Source organism: Chenopodium album, chromosome 11 (genome assembly GCF_948465745.1).
Source record: "Chenopodium album chromosome 11, dcCheAlbu1.1, whole genome shotgun sequence".
NCBI classification, from domain to species: domain Eukaryota; kingdom Viridiplantae; phylum Streptophyta; class Magnoliopsida; order Caryophyllales; family Amaranthaceae; genus Chenopodium; species Chenopodium album.
This window is the reverse complement of record NC_137844.1, coordinates 52043821-52063101: the sequence shown is the minus strand read 5'-3', so window position 1 is coordinate 52063101 and position 19281 is coordinate 52043821. Positions and strand designations below refer to the sequence as shown.

The 19281-nt window shown below is 31.3% G+C and overlaps 2 protein-coding genes and 1 pseudogene across 2 annotated transcripts; 1 reads left to right on the top strand and 2 right to left on the bottom strand.

Moving 5' to 3' along the window:
* Nucleotides 1–1109: 1109 nt before the first annotated feature.
* On the bottom strand, nucleotides 1110–6151 carry LOC145569139 (cucumisin-like). Its single transcript, XM_081628504.1, has 9 exons — nucleotides 6078–6151; nucleotides 5405–5505; nucleotides 5057–5300; nucleotides 3689–4208; nucleotides 3343–3443; nucleotides 2988–3227; nucleotides 2674–2785; nucleotides 2335–2548; nucleotides 1110–1633 (listed from the first exon to the last, which is right to left on the bottom strand). Exons 1-9 carry the CDS (start codon nucleotides 6149–6151, stop codon nucleotides 1110–1112), a joined length of 2130 nt encoding a protein of 709 aa, XP_081484630.1.
* A 3104-nt stretch (nucleotides 6152–9255) lies between these two features.
* Nucleotides 9256–15123, bottom strand: LOC145567723 (cucumisin-like). Its single transcript, XM_081627087.1, has 9 exons — nucleotides 15050–15123; nucleotides 14412–14512; nucleotides 14028–14274; nucleotides 13285–13795; nucleotides 12635–12735; nucleotides 12293–12514; nucleotides 11710–11821; nucleotides 9880–10093; nucleotides 9256–9779 (listed from the first exon to the last, which is right to left on the bottom strand). The coding sequence occupies exons 1-9, from the start codon at nucleotides 15121–15123 to the stop codon at nucleotides 9256–9258; spliced, it is 2106 nt and encodes a 701-aa protein (XP_081483213.1).
* A 3479-nt stretch (nucleotides 15124–18602) lies between these two features.
* On the top strand, nucleotides 18603–19125 carry LOC145566821 (translationally-controlled tumor protein homolog pseudogene; annotated as a pseudogene).
* Nucleotides 19126–19281: the final 156 nt, after the last annotated feature.

The window sequence follows — 19281 nt, the reverse complement described above, 5'->3', positions numbered from 1 at the left end:
TATATATATATAAAATGAAATTACTATTAACATTTATATTACCATTTCAAAAGAAACGGCCCAACCACCTGGTTGGGCGACTATAATTTTCAATTCGATTCATTCATAACAAGAATAGGTCTCACTTAAGTGATTAATTTTTAGATTTCTTGCATGATATTATAAGTTTGTGTGACAAACTTTTTTGACTTTTTAACTCTTATTGTAGTTGATAAATTCAAACTAATATATACTTCTAATACTTGATCATATTATAATGTAATTTATCATATAAAAAGTTATATATAAGCACAACTTGCAATGCATACACCGTACCAAAACGTTGTGTACGTTTTCTTTACCAAACAAGTAAACAATTACAACTTTTTTTAGATGGATGATGACATTATTAATGAAATATCTTGCTTGTTAGAATAAAGGAGGCTAAAAATGAAATGAAAATAGCTGGCATTTATTAAAATATACTTCCTCCATTCTAGTAATATTGCAACAATTAGACTTTTACATTATTTATAAAGCTTGTTTGACCACATATTATGATTTATACGTAACGTAAAATATAGCCAAGTGAGATCCTGTTATATTCGTCTTGTAAAATATTTTCACATTATCAACTTCTTATAATTTTTACTCTTATATAATTATAGATATTTAATATATAAAACGTGATTTGGATATGAAATTCCATTCTTTGTTGCAATATTTGTGGAACGGAGAATGTAATTAAAGTCTACAGTCTACGTACTAACCTATATTTATATTGTTTACACATCTTGTGTATTTTCACGCTAGATAGATATCATATAGCACGCTCTTGTCTATTTGGCGACCAAGTCCGCAATGCAAGCCGCTGGAGGTGGAGTGGATGATCAACACAAAATAATCCATTTCAATCCAATTGACATACAAGTATACAAAACTACAAGTTTAGTATGTATAATGTATATGTCTATATATATACAAACACATGTTACTACAATATATTTTACTGAATATATTTACAAATTGTGAACAATTTAATCCTTAATCAACAAAAACAATGCATGTACAAACTTGACCCATTTATCCAAATTTATATAGATCTAGTTTTCAAGCCAAACATGAAACATCTAAGACAAATTAAAAACAACAATAGGGCTTCGAACTTGATGTTGACCATCATCCCACACCAAAGAAGATGATATCAAAGCTCTCATACCAATTGTCCCTGAAACCCTTACTGTAAATGTTATTTTCTGTCCAAGAGAATTGAACGACAAAACAGATGGTTGCACTTTGATGGACAATGCCTGCCCTTGAGGCGTAGTAACTACAGCGTTATACGTCGAATTAGGGGATCCAACATTAGTGACAGTCCTAGTAAACATTGAACTAAAGGAGCCTACACTTGTAGGGAGCGCGATTGAAGGGTAATTAAGATCCCAATTAGTAGTATTTCCTTGACAACTGCTATTATCTCCTGTTACTCGGTTCATATTATTGTCATCGAGGCCTTGACTGCACAAGAATTTCACGTAGTCAACCTCTTCAGCATCGTATACAAGGCCGGGGTTTACAGCCTTCAAGGGGTTAATGTAGCCTGAACCATATGATAATTCAGCTTCTCCGTTTTTAGCATGGCTCATAGGTAGAGCTGTCAAATTGCATAAACGTAAGAAGATATTAGCTGTGTTATACTCTGGCCGGGCCAACTTTGATCAGCTCTAATATTACTATTACTCACCCCTAGATACACTACATCAACAAATAGTACCAATTTTCTAGTCCAAGAATATATGAACTACATATGTTCCTAGTTTTTATTTTTTTTATTTTTATTTATTTATTTATTTATTTATTCTTAACTAGCTGACAAGATTTCTTCATAAAGTCATTCATAATTAGCTGACAAACTTCTGTTTTTTTTTTACATAATCACATAAATCCACTTTTTTTTTATTATTATTATTATTATTATTATTATTATTATTATTATTATTATTATTATTCACCTCATCTTTTACCCATTATATATCCATTGCCTATTATAAAATATTGCGTACTATTCAAACACTACATAAAAAAAATATCCAATCACGCACTAATTGTATTTAAAAAAAAAAAAAAAAAAAAAAAAAAAAAAAAAAAAAAACCTCCATATCCAATTAATTAAATACTCGTATCATACAATTACAAAGAGTCATTTATTAAGTTTAATTTGTCTAAAACTAAACATTGTGACAGTTAAAGTGTGTCAACTAAACAGGAATGAAGAGAGTATATAGCATATATAATCATTAACTAAGTCTAGATATATGGTAACAATAATATATTTCAAAGAAAGATATACCGTACCAGTAGTCATGAGAGCAGATCTGATGGCAGCAGCGGACCAAGTAGGATGGAAAGACTTAACATAAGCAGCAACAGCAGTGGCATGTGGGCATGCCATGGAAGTCCCAGATGCTATGGTATAAGGCACAGATCGCGGATCACCTTCAACTCTCGATACAGATGCAACCGGTGACCAAGCTGCTAGAATGTCCACTCCGGGGGCAATTAGATCTGGCTATAATTAGCAATCAACCCCGGTATGTATGTTAGTTCTTCTGGCTTGATTTAGCGTAGTTGTACTAGTTATATCTTAATGATGATTAATCGGTCAGTTCATTAGACGAGTACATAATCTCTTACCTTAAGAATATGGGGTGAGAGTGGATGAGGACCTCTGGAGGAAAATGAAGCTACATATGGTGCTGATGCATCCTTCACTTCTACACTTTTATGTATTGTTCCAAATGGGGTACTACACACATGACAATTGAAAATAATTAATAATGGCAACAAGTCGTGGTAAACGTTTATGAGTGGTACCCACGAGCTTAAATTAGATGTGTCATCATTGCCTGTTGTGATTCTCCATAGTTTAAAATAATAAAAATACTTTTAGACAACATGAAATCTAATTCATATTGTGGGTCGGGAAAAAAGTTCAAACTTAATACTACCTTGTTAAGTTTCTAGTGTAGGGAATAAGATGAACGGCATCATCATCGCGAACATAAGATGCAGGGAGAGGGAAAGAAAGTGCAGTATCATAAAGATTGGGTTCAACAAAGTGCATTATTGTCCCAGCTGCACCATCAACAAAAACCTCCTCTAACCCACGGTCGGGTCTTAATAGCATGTCGCATACTACAATCTTGCCTTCCACCAATGTTTTATTTAATGAATCTGGTAAACAATACCTGCAATTTTGTGAAATTTTACTCTATTAAATTATTCACAATTAATTAAAGCAAATATACTTATGCAGCAACTCTGTATCTAAGCATAAACTCACAAATTGTACAATAATAATACCTTGAAAGTGTTGAGTTTGAGAATAACGTGTCTGGGGCATCTCCTCCGTAGATTAGGGGGAAAGTCTTATTTTCCAGATCAAATGTATTTAGTGAAATCCCCTGCATTAAGAGTACATTTAACAAAATTTATGTTTGAACATTACAGCTTTCAGCCTTTCAACTTTCTAAATACAACTACTTTACGGATTACATTTGACCATTAATATCTTTGATTATATATTACTCCGTACCAAAAAATATAAATTCTTGACATTATGAAACTACACATCGAGATGAATTTAATAACATATCACACGACTAAATGTGAATTTTTGGGAGGGAGTAAAGAATAGTATGTAACTCACCTCAAACACCAGGCCATTGTCAAGTTGGACGTTAGTGATAAACTTACGATCTATAGTACCGGCTCCTACGGTGAGTAACCATGGTGCATAATTGCTGAGACTTCGAAGACCAGGACCAGTATTGCCACTAGGCGTAGAAGTCAAGATTCCTCGTTTCATTGCATGAAATGATCCTATGGCTATTGGATCACGAAAGTACGGTAATGCTTCGATTTCAGGATTTCCAAGTGAAACTGAAATGATGTCCACTCCATCTGATATGGCTGCATCAAATGCTGCCAAGACATCGGCAAATTTACAACCTTCATAGGACCAACACGTCTTGTAAACGGCGATCCTGGCTGATGGTACACCCCCTCGAGCAATTCCTTGGCCGAGGCCTAGGAAGCTTGCGCTTTGTACAACTCTTCCAGCAACTATGGAGGCAGTGTGTGTTCCGTGCCCAACTGTGTCTCTTGGTGATGGTTCGTCCTTGCTGAAGTTTCCATCAGCTCGAAAATATTGAGCACCAATTATCTTGCTACAAGAGTGAAAGCATATAATAATGGTAAGATTAAATTGTTTCAAAATTTATTACTAGTATATGGAGTATATACCATCAAGCTTCTCTAGTCAAGGATTGGCTATATTCATCCTAAATACTAGTACATGATATGGTATCAAAGGCTAGGTTCCTCCCACAATCCTATAATCTAGAGGTGATCAAAGGGCTACATTTCGGGTTAGCCAAAACATGTCTAAGGCCCACAGGAAAACAAAAAAAAAAAAAAAAAAAAAAAAAAAAATATTTAGTCGGGCCCAACTTGACATCTGGCTAGGCCAGCAGGTCAAAAATCGAGATGGGCATAACATGATCAGCTCTACTATATTCAAAATAAACTATTATAAGGAGTATTATGTTATATAAATATTTATATTACTCGCTCTCACTGTGTTTTTATAAGTGTAACACTTTGATTGGCACATAGTTTTAGGCAAATTAATTGACTTAAATAAGATAAGAGGTAAGTAAGGTACTTAAAGTATTAAAAAAATTGTAAAAAAAAGATGGGGTGGTTAATAATTTATTGAAAAATAATGAATGTGAGAGAAAAAAAAATAATAATAAAAAAAAAATAAAAAATAAAAAAAAGTAGTGGTGAGTTTGGATGAGAACCATAAGAGGAGAGAGATATAATATTAAAATTGTAACTTTTTGTTAAAAATGAAAGTGTACACTTATTAAAATACGACCGTATTTGATAAGTGTAACACTTATTAAAACACGAAGGGAGTATATAGTTTAGACGATTAAAGAATAGTTTTTATTTCACAAATTTACAAAAATGTAAATTTTGACATACTTTAGTATAAAAAGAGAAATCTTACTTGTTACATGTAAAGTTTTGTGAAGTTTGACATCGGCCCTTCCATTTGGTGGGAGGTGGACTAAGACCTTCATCTTGAAAGCTTTCAGATTCAGGCCAAATTCCACTATCAATAACTCCAACAATAACATCACTCTCGATGTTGCTTCTCTCAACATTCTCAAGGACGCCCATGAAATCCCAAGACCTTGTTGTATGATGGTAAACATTTTCGTTTCGAAAAACGGAAACAACTCCATTCATGCCTTGCATAATCGATATATTGTTGTACGTAAGTTCCAATTAGTACAATTAGGGAAAATAAGTTCTTAGAAGAGAGTAGTACAATTAAAGGTTCAAAGTAATGTACCAGCGATAACCTCTGCTTCATCTTCAGTTAGTATTGCTACGCATCCATGGAAATTCTCGTATGAATATAGAAGGTGTTCCGAAACCTTGTGAGAAGGCACACTAACATAGTTGTTTCGTCCATATGTAAAATGACACCAACATATAAATTGTAAATTATAAAGAGGTTGATTTTGAGGATAAATGGAAATTTTATCAAGAAACTTTTGGCAAGAATATTATTGTTACATTGCAACAAAATTTAAAAGAAACACAAACTTTCATATGCATATGGATGGCTACACTGTATGGCCAACCATATATCATGCGAATACTTTGTTAGTACTATAGGGGTTACTCACTCTATTAGGGGTACTTAGGGCCTGTTTTGATTTACTGAACTGATTGGAGCTGAAAAGAACAGGCCCTTACTCTGTCAGGGGTTACTCAATTGGTCAGAGGTTTTCCGGTCAAGAATTACTCGTAAGTAAGGGGTTTACTTAGTGTGTGCCAACTAGCCATACGGTGTGACCAGAAAAAAAAAATAATAAAAAAATAAAAAAAATAATTTATGTGGCCAGTCTTCAATTCAACATTTATATTTGAATATTATTAAATTTTATAGAATGTTACATTAAAAAACCCATAATAATATAAAATATAATATGATAAGTAGAGTAGAAAATTGTCCTCACCCCTCAAGAACGTTGCTTAACATGTCAATATGAAGGCTTTTTGCAGAACCGTCTGGATTAATCCGATCACCCATGTATACAATATAAGTCTACATAAATACACTCTGATTAATTAGTAAGATATAATAAGGCGAGTGAACCAATTTCATTTCCTAATTTCAATAACGTTCTTCAAACTCAAAACTATAGTCAAAATTTAAACTTTCATTCCATGAATCTTTCCTCATCTATTACAAACAAAAGCAAATTTTATTAAATAATATAAAGAAATAAAACTCATGCATCACACAGCTAGGTGGTTTTGAGGAGATTCGATCCAGAGCTAATAAACATAATACTACCTCCGTTTTATATTATTTGCAACGATTTGATAAAAGTAGAGAGGAAAAATGTCTAATTGTTACAAATAATATGAAACGGAGGTAGTATTTAAAATTTACTTTAAATTTTACCTACATACTTATGATTGATAGCTATTCCTTAATTTGTACGTTCCAAGGAAGAATAATCAAACTATGTTTTTAGTGAGATGTATTCCCCTTGTTCTTTTTTGTTATGCTCAGTTACTATATATTGATACAATGACCAAGTAGTTTATATTAAGGAGAAGCCATCTATGCATGGACTAATTTCTATACCATTAAGAAGAGAAAGAAATATTAAGGTATTATATATTTAGATTCGAAAACAAAAAAAAAAAAAAAAAAAAAAATGAGTATATCAAAAAAGAATAACAAGCAACAAATTTTCTTTCAAAAAATGCAAAAATAAGTGTAAGTGTAAAACAAAAATATTTGATTAATATGCATGCTTGCCTCTCTTTGAGTTTGATTAGCTTGATTAAGCGGCGCAAGAAGCCATAAACAGATGAAGCTTAGAAGGATTCCACACTTATAATAGAGAGAAAATAATTTGGGAGCCATACTCTCAAATGTCATTAGCTACGAACAATTACAACTGAACTAAGCTTCTTTTATAATGCCACTTTAAGAGAATTGGTAACACTTTTATTTTTTTTGATGGATTCAAAAGAATAATTAACTCTCTCTCATCTCTTTTTTTTTTTTTTTTTGGGGTGGGGGGGGGGGGGATGGGGGGGTTGTGTACGTGAAGAAAACAACATTTTTATTCCTTCTTAGCTTATAATTGATTAGTTCAAATATATACTTAATCTAGCTAAGTATAAATAAAGTAAATTATCCAACAAAACCAATATTAAATTGTTAATAAGCAGCACTTGTATCAGATTAATAGATCCTTAGCATAATTATTGAACAATTTGTTTACTATTGGAGAGGTCGTAAAATGAAAAATTGATTGAGATTTAGACCATTCTTACTTCTTACAACAATGAAGGCAAACAATGGATTGAATGAAAAAAAGGAAATACAAGTACTAGAAGATATGATTCTTAAATATATATATGTGAAGTTTTCTTAATAATCCTAATTTAATATAAACCTTCAACCATGCTAGCAATTGTAGTTACATGGTTTATTTAAATTTTTTAAGGTAATGAAACGAAATTTCTCCCATATCAATCCAATTTGATCCAAAGATTGTAAGGGGGAAGAAAAGGGGATCTCTACCTCCAAGAATTATTTACTGGGTCACAGAATTTGATCCGATCCCAAGACCTTCAAATCATGAGTCAATCTCTTACACTCCATCAAACCTTGCTTATTAGTCCTTAAATCAATCAAATAATATAAGAATGATATATTCAACCACTATCATAGTCAATCTGCTATAAATTTGCCTCATACATCAAACTTTATTCCCATTTACAAAGGATCATACCAAGATCCACTTATTAGTTATTTCTGTCACCCTTTACATATACCAATCCACAAAACAAACATATCTACCATGCTACCTAGGCCACATAGATGTTATGTAATGTTACACTTACCTCCATATTTTTTTATTCATTATTGTTATCACTTTATAGCAGAAAGCCATTCCATAATATATCTAGTAAAATAGATAGTAAACATTTTAATACAAATATATGTAAGAACACAAAATAGTAACGGAACATATTAGGTCTGATACACGATATATCAAGGTCACTCCTCTATTAGATTTCTAGCTTTTTTATGGGATTTCAAATTTTAATTATATTTATCTTTAATTTATTAATTTCACAAATTTCATTTCACAAAGTTCCTTATAATAAAATCAAATATGGGTCGGGTGTGTTCAAAAAAAAAAAAAAAAATCAAACATGGGTCGGGTCACACATCATATAACTAGTTGGCATTAATTTTTTAAACCTAGTGGATCGATTGGACTTATTATTGATAAAGATTATTTCTAAAACAAATTAAATTGAACTATTGAAGTACTCTACAAATTAAAAAATGAGTTGACTATTTTACTAGCTAGTTGCTAATTCTAAACTTCTCATAAGTAAACTTTAAAGGTTGGAAAAGTAGTGATCATCAAAGCTCAAGAATAATAGCGTGAAAAGAATATTTCAAAGAAGAATGAACATTTCAATATAATACTATTGACTTATAACGTCTCCGTCATGTCTTGCAAATTTTTAAAAGTGAGATGATGTATATGTACTACTCCGTACTAAGGGTCTGTTCCTTCAGCTTATTTTCATTTCCTAATTTTCTTCATTTTCTAATTTTCAATCAGTTCAACTCAGTTTAGTAACATCTCCTAACTGGCTAAGTATATATAGTGATTTTAAGTACAAAACACTATCTGTAAAAGCCGTTATTGTGCACTTGTGAGTTGCCTTGCATAATTACATTGAAAAATAGAGATGTATTAACCGGTAAGCTTGAGAGGTTAATCCTCTCAATCATACCATTTTCAATCGGTCTTGCACTTTAGATTTGTAAGTAAATCAAACTCAAAGCAATGCGGTCGTGAACTACTTGGAAATTCTATCCAATTTTGGAAAAAAAAAAAAAGCTTTATAAATAGTTCATATTCTCAATTGTATGGAAAAGTAAAAGCTAGGGTTTCAATAGTTAATGAATTTGATAGATTACATTGATAAAATAATTACTTGAAGCATAAATTAAATAATTAAATAAATTCAACCCTCCTATACAAGTGTACACCAATAGAATTATTCTGAAAATAAGTAGTAAAAGTCAGCTTTAATTTGCATTATTCCCCATATTTTGATGAAAAAGAAATTTTCAACTTGTCAATTCTAAGACAAATTAAAAACAACAATAGGGCTCCGAACTTGATGTTGACCATCATCCCACACCAAAGAAGATGATATCAAAGCTCTCATACCAATTGTCCCATAAACTCTCACTTTAAATGACAATTTTTCGCCAACAGATTTGAATGACAAAACAGATGGTTGTACTTTGATCACAATAGGCTGGTCTCTTGGCACGGTTACTATAGCCTTGTATGTTGAATTTGGTGAACCAACGTTTGTGACTGTCCTCGTAAACACGGTGTCAAAGGGGCCTAAGCTTGTAGGTAGCGCGATTGAAGGATAATTCAGATCCCAATTGGTAGATCTCTTGTGACCGCAACTACTTCCTCCTGTGATAAACCTTATTGCAGTTTCATTGTAGCCGTGACTACATAAGAACTTCATGTAGTCACTTACTCCAACGTCGTATACTAGGCCAGGGTCTATTGCCTTCAATGGATTGATTTGGCCGGAACCATAGGCTAATTCGGCTTCTTCATTTGTAGCGCTACTCATTGGCAAGGCTATTAAATTTCACATTGAAAATTACTAGTTATAAACTTTTAAAGATAAGCGAGTTATCAGTTTGCAGACATTTTTACGAAAGGCTAAAAATATTTGTACCGGTAGTCATGAGAGCAGATTTGATGGCAGCTTCGGACCAAGTAGGATGAAAAGACTTAACATAAGCTGCAACTGCGGTGGCATGAGGGCAAGCCATGGATGTCCCTGATGCTATAAAATATTTCACGGACCTTTGATCACCCATAATTCCGGAAGGAGGTGCAACCGGTGAATATGCTGCTAGGATGCTTTCTCCGGGTGCAATCAAATCTGGCTAAGAAATTAAAAATTTGGCACGCAGACCAAATAAATCAATTAGCGACACGCTCAACTTAGGCACATATATTAAGGAGAGGAAAGATAATGAGAGAATGTTACAGCAAAGTTGGGTACATTAAAAAAACAAGATATAAAACTTACTCAAAAAGAAAACGTGTCAACTAAAAATAAACTTTCTAAAAGGGAATATGTGTCAACTAAAAAATGGAGGTAAGTATTATATATTAATTAGATTAGGTCCCGTGCCATGCACGGTTATTTCACTATATTTAATCAATAAAAGAAAAAAAATGTATTAAAAATAAAATACAACATATTTATTATCTTCTTATATTTCGTGTATAATGAAATGAAACATGGAATATAACAAAATAGTCAAAATGAATTTATTAAAACTACATATTAGACCATTGTTTTAAAAATTCAATGATAAATTAGTATCAATTTTCTTTTATTAACCAAATAGGTATCTAAAATTATGTATTACACATAATAGGTAGAATTAATAATCATAAATTCTTAAATGAACCTGGTTCACACTAATTTATTGTGGACCACTAATATTAGAGAAACTATGGTTGTTCTATTAATATAATATAAAAAAAAAGGTCACTATAATAAAAATAAGGTCATTACGTTGAAATAAAAGTCATTTTGGTAATATATAGGCTGTAAGAGGTTAATATTTTTAATGAAATATTTTATATAATGGTCAATATGAATAATAAAGGTAACGATGTTAAAATTAGGGTCATAACGTCGTATTCAAGTTCACAATAATATTAAACGTTATAAAAGTTTTAATAAAGGTTATTATGTTAAAAATAAGGTTACTATGTTAAAAATAAGGGTCACTATATTCAATATAATGTCAGTTGCGTGTGTATAATCTCGGGTCCACAATAATATTATTGTGGACCAGGTCCACGCAAGTCTTTCTAATTAATAATAATTCCAATTTAATGATAATTGGTAAAAAAATTTCCAAAAATGTTATAATATATGAAAGTGTTGGAGATATACAAATAAAAAGAATAAAATTTTAATTAATCAAATTTTCTTACCTAATTACATGCATTGATAAAATGTTTATAATGTTACAATATGTTGCTAATCTTCCTTCATTTTGTTATATTCTTCATATTAGAAGAATTAGGCGAGAAACCAATTAAAGTATTAAAAAAATCGAAATCCCCGTTTAACAATAACAATAATAATAATTTGTGTAGTAAGAATCATTTTAATAGATTCATCATTTTAAATATTGTTACAAAATTACCTTATTTAAAGGAATAAAATATTATGTATTAAATATATGATATACAAAGTAATATATTAAAAGATATGGAAAACGGAGAAAATACTATAAAGGAATATATTTATTATAAAAGATTTGTAATAATATTATGATAGTTATATTATATTAATATTGTCAAAGAAGATTTTAGTAAAATAGGAAAGGGGTGTTTTGGAGAGAAAAAAACTACACCAGGAATTGACATGTGTCATTCTTGATGTCTGTTTTAGTATTATGTTATTGATAAGTTGTTACTTGCTAAAAATATGTAGATTATTGCAATGATGGTATGAACAAGTTTCGTATACTCTTACTTTAAGGATTCCTGGAGAAATTGGATTAGGACCCCTTGAGGAAAATGAGACAACGAAAGGAGCTGATGTATCCTCGACTTGAACACTTCTTTTTATTGTTCCAATTGGTGTACTACTACATAAATACATAAGAAATATATACATTATTGTAAAAACAAACAACCAAAATTAACTTGATAAAGGTGTTGTATAAGTATAATAGTATGTTACACGTTACGGAGTACACATTAATTGCTCTATGCGCGGAGTTTTAGGAGAAATTGAAGAAAATAATAAAATATGGAGGTAATGGGATAGATGAAAGAATAAAAAAAATTATAAAAAAAAAGCATAAGTAACATAGTTGAGACTTGAGAGAATTAGAGGGGAGAGTGTTCTCATTGAAAAAAAAAAATTAGAGAGGAGAGAATGTGAAATTAATAAAATATGATTATGTTGGGTCCACTAGTTGAGAAAAATGAATTAAATATTGTAAAAAAAAATTAAATGAGGAAATGGAGCAAGTATTTAAAAAACGGCCGAAAAAGAAATGTGAGACAAGTATTTAAAAACGGAGAGAGTACATCGACTAAAAGAGTAATACCTCGTTAAATTTCTAGTGTAGGAGAGAACGCGAGCAGCATCATCAACACGAAGATAAGATGCAGGGAGAGGGAAGGAAGATGCATGATCATGGGGTTCGACATCTTGCATTATCATCCCAGCCGCGCCAGCAACAAAAGGCTCCTCCCCAGGTATTATCCAATCACATATTACAATCTTGCCTTTCACCAATGTTTTATTTAATGTGTCTAAATCGCAATACCTACAATTTTGTTACATAATATATGTGATTACTAGTTAACATAATAATTATAATTAGTTCTTCAATATTCAAAACCAAATTCATGCTAAGAATTGAATATCATGTTTTGTAATCATTTACCGGGAGAGTAATGGCTCTTCATATGATTTGTTTGCTGCATCTCCTCCATAAATTAGGGGGAATGTCTTATCATCATCTTCAAATGTATTTAGAGAAACTCCCTGCATCAAGTAAGGAAAGATTAAATTCTAATATTAAATGTACTCTAATATTGAAAGTGGGATGGATGAGATTTGAATTCATGACCTTTGTGTCATACTGGCACCGATCCCATGTTAAAGGATCAATTCAACCAAAAGCTTAAGCTAATGGTTGATACTCAGAAATATATATATATATAAAATACTATATGACAATTTGATATGACAATCTGATATGGTCAGTCCAATTAAGGATCTGCTGGTTGATACGATCTAGAATTTAGGTATATGATCTAGCTTGTGTTTCAATTTGATATGCAATTCTGATTAGAAACTCATGATATTCAGTTTGACCTGACCTATATATATCGGGACTCTTTCCATTATTTGCCCTTTCAATTTGTAGGAGTACAAATAGAAAAGGTTAACATAATTATAATCAATTTATTCTAGTAGATGACATACTAACTAGCTTAGTTGTTTAAAGTCTTGAAAATGGTATTCAAGGATTATAATCCGCCTATATAAAATAAAAATAAAAAATAAAAAATAAAAAAAAAATTCACTAACCTCAATAGCCATGCCATTACCAAGTATGACTTGTGTGGTAAATTTACGGTCTATGGTACTAGCTCCAACCGTGAGTAACCATGGTGCAATATTACTGAGTGTATTAAGTCTTGGACCACTATTTCCGGCAGCACTCGAGGTCAAGATCCCATGTTTCATAGCATGAAAAGCTCCTATAGCAATTGTATCCTCAAAGTATGGTAATGCATCGAATCCAAGTGAAGCCGATATGACGTCCACTCCATCTGATATTGCGGCATCAAATGCAGCCAGGATATCAGCTTCCCAGCAAGTATCTGTCCAACATACTTTGTACACAGCTATTCTAGCTGATGGTACACCGCCTCGAGCAGTTCCTTCGCCTAGTCCTAGGAAACTTGCTTTGTTCACCACTCCTCCTGCGGCTATGGATGCACAATGTGTTCCATGCCCCATTGTGTCTCTTGGTGACGCTATGTCATCTTCTGGAATTTCTCCATCCGCTCGAAAGTAACGTGCCCCTATTATCTTGCTGCATACAATAATGCAAAAATTAATATCAAAGTACGTTTTCCTTCAAACTGTGATTTACAATTGAACTATAAGATATATTAAAACATCTTTATATGTTGTCTACATATAAGTTATCCCACATTGAAAAAAAGATTAAAAAAAAAAACATTAAACGCGGCCCTAGGGCACTTATTCAGGCCTCAAGGGGAATATAAAATTTAAAAGGTGCTAATAATGTAGAGGAACCTTACTTGTTGCAAGTGAAGTTATCGTTTGAAGTTTGACATATGCCCTTCCATTTGGAGGGTGGTGGACCGAAACCCTCATCTCGAAAGCTCTCGGATTCCGGCCAAATACCAGTATCGAATACTCCAATAGTAATGTCACTCTCCATCGCACTTCTCTCAACATCTTGAGAGAAACCCATGAAATCCCATGACCTTGTTGTATGAAGTTTCTTCTTCCGATTGGGAAATACCGAAAACACACCATTAATCCCTATCATAATTAATTTTATCTCAATATAAATATGTAATAAAGGTGGCAAAGAACACTTTAATTAAATCATTTCAATTGATAATAATAATAACAATAATATGAGAAACTATATATTAAAGTAAGCGCAACGAACGTACTAGATGCTTTCTTTGCTTCATCTTCGGTAAGTTTTGCGACACATCCTTGGAAGTTCTCGTAAGTATAAAGTAGATATTCTGAAGTTTTTTCTGAAGGGACACTGCAAATGCAATTTTCATTGCATAACGTTATTACATTAGTTCATGTTTTATGAAAATATATAGCATGAAAAATAATCAAGACCAAGAACCGAAACACCATGTATAATAATAATATAGGGATTTTCTAACGTGTGTCTATCAGCCTATGAGCATGAATTAGTTAAAGGTAATTGAAGTACATACAAGAAGATAATTTAATTTACAAGTATAAGATTTATTACAATATCCAACTTAATTGTCAAATAGATTACTATAAAAAATGACAATTATGAGGACCACTTACGCACGTTGTAACCTTCATCACAAGTATGGCAAAGTCTAGAATTTGTTTTTCCTAGTCCTTGTTTGACTTCAACATAATTTCATACGTACTTTAAATGATTGAAAAATCCCGAAAACATGAGATTAAATCTCGTTGAAAAAAAAATAAATAAATAAAAAATAAACATGATCATAAGCTTAAAAAAATGTTTTTTCCATCATCTTTCATTCAGTTGATTTTTCTCTTTTCTCAATGGTAAGCATGTACAACTGACCTTTCAAGAACACCAGTCAACATGTCCAAATAGAAGTCCTTAGCAGAGATATTAGAGTAACGCCGATCCCCCATATATATAATATAAATCTGCAAAAATCATACAATATATATAATTCAAATCAAGTTTAAATACAATAAACATAACATTATTTCAAAATTCAATTTGAAGAAATTATTGGCATGCATGTTAATTTGACAAGAATGAAGATGCTTACCTTTCTCTGATGTTCATGATCAGCTTGAATAATGGGTGTTTGAAGCCATAATAAACAGAAAATTAGAAAGAGATTAACATATGAATAGTAAGAAAACAATTTGGAAGTCATTTTCTACAATTTTTTGGAGTTCTCCTTACTATCATACATTTTGAAACATGTTTGGCAGCTTGTTATATAGCAATTATTTTAGAATAAAAATATTCCAACTCTATCGTACACAATAATAATTATAATCAAAGGCTAGGTTCCTTTGACTTTTTGTCATCATTCTTTTGATTGTTGATTAATTCAGAGAAGAACTCAATCAAACAAAAACTATGTAAGAACTTTTAGTAAGTGGTATTTGTTTCCATTATTAGTAGGAAGAAGGTTCCTCACAATTTTTGAATATTTAACAACCTACAAATAGAATTTTGTTAATAATTCTGGCCTAGAAGTTGGAACTTGACAAAGTGTAACAAAATTAATGTCATACCTTTTGAAAGATTGAAAAAATCTAACCCATGAAAAGACCCTAATGTATCAAGAATCTAATACTCCTATGACATTACTTTCCAAATTTCTAATTATATTGTTTATTATTTTACTAATCTGGTATCAATTTAGTAATAGAGAAATAAGTGCAAAAGTTAAAGTGAATTAAATTAAATTTGAAGCATCTCAAACATATCATGTCAATAACTTCTAAAGATTAAAAATATAATTCACGTGATCGTTTGCATTTTTTTTGTCAGTGATCTGATCGGTTTCTCTAAACAAAATGAGGATAAATAACTTCCGTTTAAAATCAAATAATGAACTTAACATTATTTTACACAATTATATTGTTGTTGATGGGTTGTTACATACAAAGGATGTTCAACAGAGTAGCATTTTGGGTAATGAGTAATGTTTTTATTAGATCTAAACACTACTCCTGGGTAAAAATAGAGTGTTTGGCAAGGTGATAGTGTGAGTAGCTGGTATGGTAGCAGTAGTTGGAGTTTTGGAGAGATTTTCACAAGGTTGAGAAAAAACCCATGAAAGTAAGATGCAAAAACCCTTCTTATATGCATCCACGTTTCTCATGTCCATTAAAATTCCTTTATCATCAATCTATGTATTCTGATCGATTGGCTTCATCACTGATAACATTTTTAGGTACGTATTTAAATTCTGTTAACCAAATAAACTCACTTTTGTACTTTTAATTAAGCTTTTAATTATCAAAACAAAACAAAAAAAAAAAAAAATTACGTTTGACAATTTATAATCGGAAAAATACAATTTATTAAAATTTTGTAGTGTGTATGCTCATAATATCGCAAAACAGCAGAACTTATGATGATACTTGTATTTTGTCGAAATATTTTTTTTTTTTGGCCCCATTGCAAATAAATGGGTCAATAAATGAGTCAAATTTCAAAAAACTTTGATTATAAATTTCTATTAATCTTGTATATTTTATTAATAAAAAGTTTGTATAATTTTTATGCACTATAGAAATAAAATGATTATAAAATTGTGTTTTAGTGACCGTAAAAAGTTAAATAAGACTAAAAATAGGGACACTAGAAAATAGTCACTAAATATTGTTGGTTCTTTAAAAAAGAAAAGACCGTTGCTAATGAACAAGAAATATCAGAAGATTTCCTTTTTTAGCATACAAGTTGATATCTATTTAAGACCCAATTGCATATTTGTACCCCACTTACAAGGCTACAACTCTACAAGTGTTATGATCGGAGCTTATGACTCGTTGACATCTTATTTATAAACATTATTATACGTAATAGCTTATAGCATACGAGTACTAGTAATAATAGTAGTAAATAATCATCCACTATATATAGTACGACAGCATCAAACTTAGAAAAATTCGTCAATCTATGTTCAAAACTTCAAATACAGATGAACACAGTTGTTTTGTGTAATGATAAAATAATAGTTACCGTATTTGCAAATGATTTCTTCTACGTAGTACTTCCTCTATTTATTTTTCTAATCACAATACTGAAAATTTTACACCATTCACACAAATCTTTTTAATTATCCTTTCCAATTCCTACGTCAAGAATTCCATATTCATCCATGTCTCATTTTAGTCATATATGTCTGTTGTTAAATTTTTTACAATTTATGCTTTCAAAATATGAACTTTGCACAATTTTTACTAAAGTCATTTAAATATATTAACGTTATAAAATGTGCATATGTAGGCAAGCTTGAAAATCTCAATGTTATAATTAAAAAAGATAATATAGTCGTTTAGTTGAAATTACTTCATAATTAAAAGATGCTTCTCCCTTAATTTTTTTGTGGACACAATTCTTTAGGCCTAATGCTGTAATGCATGTTTTACAAACGTCGATATATTTACATTTAAATAGGAAAAAACAAAGAAACATACATATTCGAAAAATATATATTGAGATAAACCTAACATGATACTCTAATAAATTTTTATTTTAAGGATGAATGACAAAGTAAGTAAAAATAACTTATTAGGAGAATTGTGTCAAAATTAAACCGTCTCAAGACTCAACTAATAGGAAACAAAGAGACTTTTTTTAGTATAGCTAATTTTTTCTTACTTTCAACCATCTACCAAAACACGCACACAAAAGAAAAAAAAAATAATTAAAAAAAAATACAAACAAATACTTGCATTAATCTACTAAGCTAAAATAATTAGGAAAATTTTAATATTGCGCATTAATGTAATTTTAAAAATTACTACTGCGTATTAAAAATCTTGTGACTTATTACTGTAAAAACTTTTAAAATTTTAATATTACTATCATGCTCCACTTTTAACCAATTATGACGTCACTTTAGACCCTTAACTCACGTGTAACCCTTAGTTAAGCATTTAAACGACCTTAAAAAAAATTAAAATCCATCTAACCCATGGTTACCCCCTAAACCAACCCATTTTATCCCTCTTTCTCTCTCTTACACTTTGACTTCACATTTATAGTAAAAAAAAAAAAAAAAAAAAAAAATACAAAAGCCCTATGAGAGTGCTTTAATTTTATCCGATTATCAATCCAATGGGAGAAATTATAAGGCGGTGATAACTTGGTGTAATTAGGAAATTACATACCTTGTACTCTTGTATGTTACGTCACCTTTGTTAAGTTTCCCGTAACTCTCTTTTTATTTTTGAAAGGAAAGTTTCCTAAACTTTGCAAAAATTGTAATTCTTATTGAATTAGGTTACTTTAAGGCGGTTTAAGTTTCTCTATATATACCCATAACACATTACACTAATGCCAACAAAAAATACACAAGAAAAAAACATATTAGATTGATTCTTATTCTTAGCAAGTTAGAAGAGAAGAAGAAAAAAAAGTCTAGAACAATGATCGTGTACGAGGATATCATTAGTGGCGACGAGCTTTTGTCCGACTCGTACCGGTGCAGCGAACTCTTCAATGGGTGTCTTTGGGAGGTAGAAGGGAAGTGGGTTGTCAAAGGCGGTCACATTGAAGTCGACATTGGTGCAAACCCTTCTGCCGAAGGAGGAGGAGATGAAGAAGTTGTTGATGACGAAGAGGCTGTCAAGGTTGTCGACATTGCCGACAACTTTAGGCTGCAAGAACAACCTGCCTATGATAAGAAACAGTTTATTGCATGGGTTAAGAGGTACATCAAGAACTTGACCGCCAAGTTGGAGGGTGATAAGGCTGATGAATTCAAGAAGAACGTCGAGGCAGCAACTAAGTTTCTGATGTCGAAGCTCAATGATCTTCAGTTTTTCGTGGGTGAGAGTATGCACGATGATGGTGCTACGGTCATGGCTTACTGCAAGGATGGTGCTATTGATCCGACTTTCTTGTACTTCGCTCATGGTTTGAAGGGAGTCAAGCATTGAAGGGTGCAAGTGCTAAGGGACTATAGTAGTGTTTGGCATAATTCTAGTCTTTTAGATTTGGTTATTATTATGTTGTTTAAGTTTTCTTTCTGCATTAATTTGGTTAACTTTTGGTATGTACTCCGTATTAAATTTCCTAAACGCAATATAATTAAC

What these genes read in the sequence shown, in the direction of transcription:
- LOC145569139 (XM_081628504.1), bottom strand. Translation starts at nt 6,151, where the DNA reads ATGGGTGATCGGATTAATCCAGACGGTTCTGCAAAAAGCCTTCATATT. An exon ending in TTAAGCAACGTTCTTGAGGG is followed by an intron (nt 5,506 to 6,077) that starts GTGAGGACAATT and finishes CAACTATGTTAG; the next exon opens with TGTGCCTTCTCACAAGGTTT. An exon ending in TCTCACCCCATATTCTTAAG is followed by an intron (nt 2,549 to 2,673) that starts GTAAGAGATTAT and finishes TGCTAATTATAG; the next exon opens with CCAGATCTAATTGCCCCCGG.
- LOC145567723 (XM_081627087.1), bottom strand. Translation starts at nt 15,123, where the DNA reads ATGGGGGATCGGCGTTACTCTAATATCTCTGCTAAGGACTTCTATTTG. An exon ending in TTGACTGGTGTTCTTGAAAG is followed by an intron (nt 14,513 to 15,049) that starts GTCAGTTGTACA and finishes TTGCATTTGCAG; the next exon opens with TGTCCCTTCAGAAAAAACTT. An exon ending in TGAAGCAAAGAAAGCATCTA is followed by an intron (nt 14,275 to 14,411) that starts GTACGTTCGTTG and finishes TAATTATGATAG; the next exon opens with GGATTAATGGTGTGTTTTCG.